General features: G+C 50.7%; 1 protein-coding gene across 1 annotated transcript in view; it reads right to left on the reverse strand.

Moving 5' to 3' along the window:
* Positions 1-2233, reverse strand: part of ZBED4 (zinc finger, BED-type containing 4) — an 8351-nt gene extending 6118 nt beyond the window's left edge. Inside the window, exon 1 of the mRNA XM_011985592.1 lies at positions 647-2233. Coding sequence (XP_011840982.1) covers positions 647-1506 — 860 coding nt within the window. The 5' untranslated portion in view covers positions 1507-2233. The remainder of the gene's footprint in view (positions 1-646) is intronic.
* Positions 2234-3149: the final 916 nt, after the last annotated feature.

Genomic DNA, 3149 nt, shown 5'->3' on the forward strand with positions numbered 1-3149 from the left:
GTAGAGATGTCTCATCAGGCAACTGGTGCCCACGTCACCCTTCTTCCCCCGGCTGATGGCGCAGCCGCAGTACCGACACTCGGCCTTGAGGCTGTCCGTGGGGGCCAGGGAGAAGTGATGCCAGACCTCCGACTTCAGTCTCTTCATGACCTTTTTATTCTGCTGGAAGACGGCGCCAGATTCAAACAATCTAGGACTCAGCCCGTCAGCCTGCTGCTTCTCGGGAGAGGACGCCGAGGCCTCCCCCACGTCGTCGGAAGACGAGAAGGCCGCCGCGTCTTCCATCAGCCCATCTCCAGGGTTCAAGTGAGACTGCAGGTCCTCAGTCAGCCTGTCAGGGGACGAGGAGGCCGAAGGGGACTCTCTGACCAGCTTTACCGGAGACGAGGACACAGAGCTGAGCTCCCCCTCTGGCGGCAGCAAGGAAGGCAGCAGGGTGGGAGGGGTGGAGTACAGAGGCGGGATGCCCGTGCCCCCGTTCTCCTGCAGCACGATGGCGCGGTGTGCTCTCCACATGTGCCTGATGAGGCAGCTTGTGCCCAGGTCCTTCCCGTTCTTCCCCCGGCTGAACTCGTTCATGCAGTGAATGCAGACGGCTTTGGAGTTGTCCAGTGGTGACAGGTAGAAGTGCTTCCAGACAGCGGACCTTCTCCTAGACCCGGGGGTGCTCTTTGGAAGTGGAAGGTTCTTCTCCGCTAAGGTCTCTGCAGTTTCATCGTAATGGAGGGCAGGGAGGTGGGGAGACGCCCCCACCAGGGCTTCTTCTCTGCCGCACTTCTCTGAAACGGACATGTCAGAGGAGATTTCTTCAGAAGAAACTACAGACACAGACTCCTCTGTTATTCGATCGGGGGACGGGATCTTAGACGTCACTTTCTGGACAAGTTTGATGGGTGAGAGGATGGTGCTGAGGTCGCCCGTGTCCGCAGGCTGCGGTGGAAGCAGGAGGGAGGGAGAGGGGAACGAGGACACGGCAGACACGCTGCCGTTTTCCTGAATGAGCACGGTCGGGTGTGCGCGCCTCACGTGCCTCATGAGACAACTGGTACTCAAGTCTTTCTCGTTTTTGCCTCTGCTGAACTCTTTCACGCAGTACATGCATATTGCTTTAGTGCTGTCTCGGGGAGAGATAAAAAAATGCTTCCAGGCTGGAGACTTCTTCCTGGAGCTCATGTTCCGGCTGGAAAGGAGGCTCTGGGTCACGGCCTCCATGGCCACGTCGTAGAGGGTGCTGCTGTACTGGGAGAACAGCGCGCCATAGTCGTCCTCACTCTCTGCAGACAAGTACTTCCCTGGGGGCTTGCAGCTGCAGCCCGTCCCGCCGAGGCCCGCTCGCTCCCCACCGCTGTCCGTCTGCTTCATGTCCTCCTGCTCACTTTTAAAGTCCATTCTTTCCAAACTATCAGGAGGAATTCCATCATCATCTTCCTCTTCTATTTTAAACTTTATTTTATCAGAAACGAAATCACCGTCCTCTTTGGGACAAGTTTTCAAGTTATTCTCCATGACTGACCATAACTACTCTGGCTGTGTCTTAGGTTCGTAAAAAACTGATCCAAATGCTCATTTGTGCCCCCGAATGTAGATTATCTTCACTTTTTCATCATAATTCCATCTTTCAGGATGTTCCTATAAATATGGCTAATCATAAATAGTACTGAAAAAAAGAATCTGTGACTCATGGTCTTTGAGCATAGATCACTGCTTTCCAGGAGTCCTGCTACTAAATCCTCATGGTGTAGACGACGATGTGTGCAGCAGAGACGGGCTTCTGGTCCGCAGGACAGGATCTGCCTGGTCATCTTGAGAGCATACACGTGACCCTTGTGCATTACCTGTAAGAGATGAAATCAACTTAAGCACAGAACTAAATCACACATTTTAATCTCTATCATCATGGCTACATCAGCCTAAATATGTATAGAAAAAAACTGTACAATGGAAAACTGGAATAGAAAAACTTGTTCCTTGACTTCCTGCAATCCATTTACGCAGTGAAAATACTCCCAAATTGTAAAATAAGCAAAAAATAGAGACATGAAAAATATGCAAGTGGCCTATTAATAAAGGATTGGGGAACATGAACTAAAACCTACAATGGTATAGAAAGGTTGCTTCATCTAGAATTTATACCCTCATCCTTCAAACAGTTCACGAGAGGTACTCACAGCTGCTACAATCAGCAAAGCTGAATTCCTTGAAATCAATTCATCCTACCTTGCTAGAAGACCTGATACATGAAACACGAATTAGAAAAACTCCAGCTAACGTATGAAATCATCAACCCGGACGAAAAGCTGAATATAAAATGGACCATGGTGGTTCCTGCATCTAAGAATGGAAAGATGTCCTGTGGGTATAAACCGCTTCCAGCCTGTCCTTCTGTCACCCATTCAATGCCCCGTCCCCAAGTGACGCTGCGTCGTGCTGGAAAACGCGGTTGAGAGGAGACAGTCACGGGACCTGACAGCCAAGAACCACAAGATTCCAGCTATGGTAAATGCTGGAAGTGAAGGAACATGGTGTTACAAAGACAGGAGAGAACAGGGGCAGGAGCTGTAAGGGTGTAACTGAGCTGAAGCTCAGAGGACGATGGAGTCACCTGGGGTAGGAGAACCCAGTTTAATAAGGAACTAAAACCAAGTAGCAACAAAAACATGTTTTCAGCAATATGGCAGCATAAATATCCTGTAATAAAGCCAGACTCTAGAAAACCTCCAACGAACTTTTTTTGAAGAGACGGAGTCTCACTGTCACCCAGGTTGGAGCGCAGCCTCGACTTCCTGGGCATGAGCCCTCCTCCCAACTCAGCCTCCCAAAGTGCTGGAGTTACAGGCGTGAGCCAATGCGCCCACCACAAACTTACTTTATAAGGTATTACTGGGCATGCCAGAAAGTGGGAGAATTCTTCGAGTGGCAAATGGGCAGGAGAGGTGCGCCATCCCCAGCCTGGCCAGCATGGGTCACCCCCACAGGGAGGAGCTGAACCTGACATTCCTCTACCATGCAGGAACCAAGAACTGAAGTCACCACATCATGTATTTTCTAAACCACGGCATTTCTGAGAGTGAAAGGAAGTTATTAATAATACTGCTGGGGGCCGGGCGCGGTGGCTCATGCCTGTAATCCCAGCACTTTGGGAGGCCGAG

This window comes from Mandrillus leucophaeus, unplaced genomic scaffold, assembly GCF_000951045.1.
Source record: "Mandrillus leucophaeus isolate KB7577 unplaced genomic scaffold, Mleu.le_1.0 Scaffold288, whole genome shotgun sequence".
Classification (NCBI taxonomy): domain Eukaryota; kingdom Metazoa; phylum Chordata; class Mammalia; order Primates; family Cercopithecidae; genus Mandrillus; species Mandrillus leucophaeus.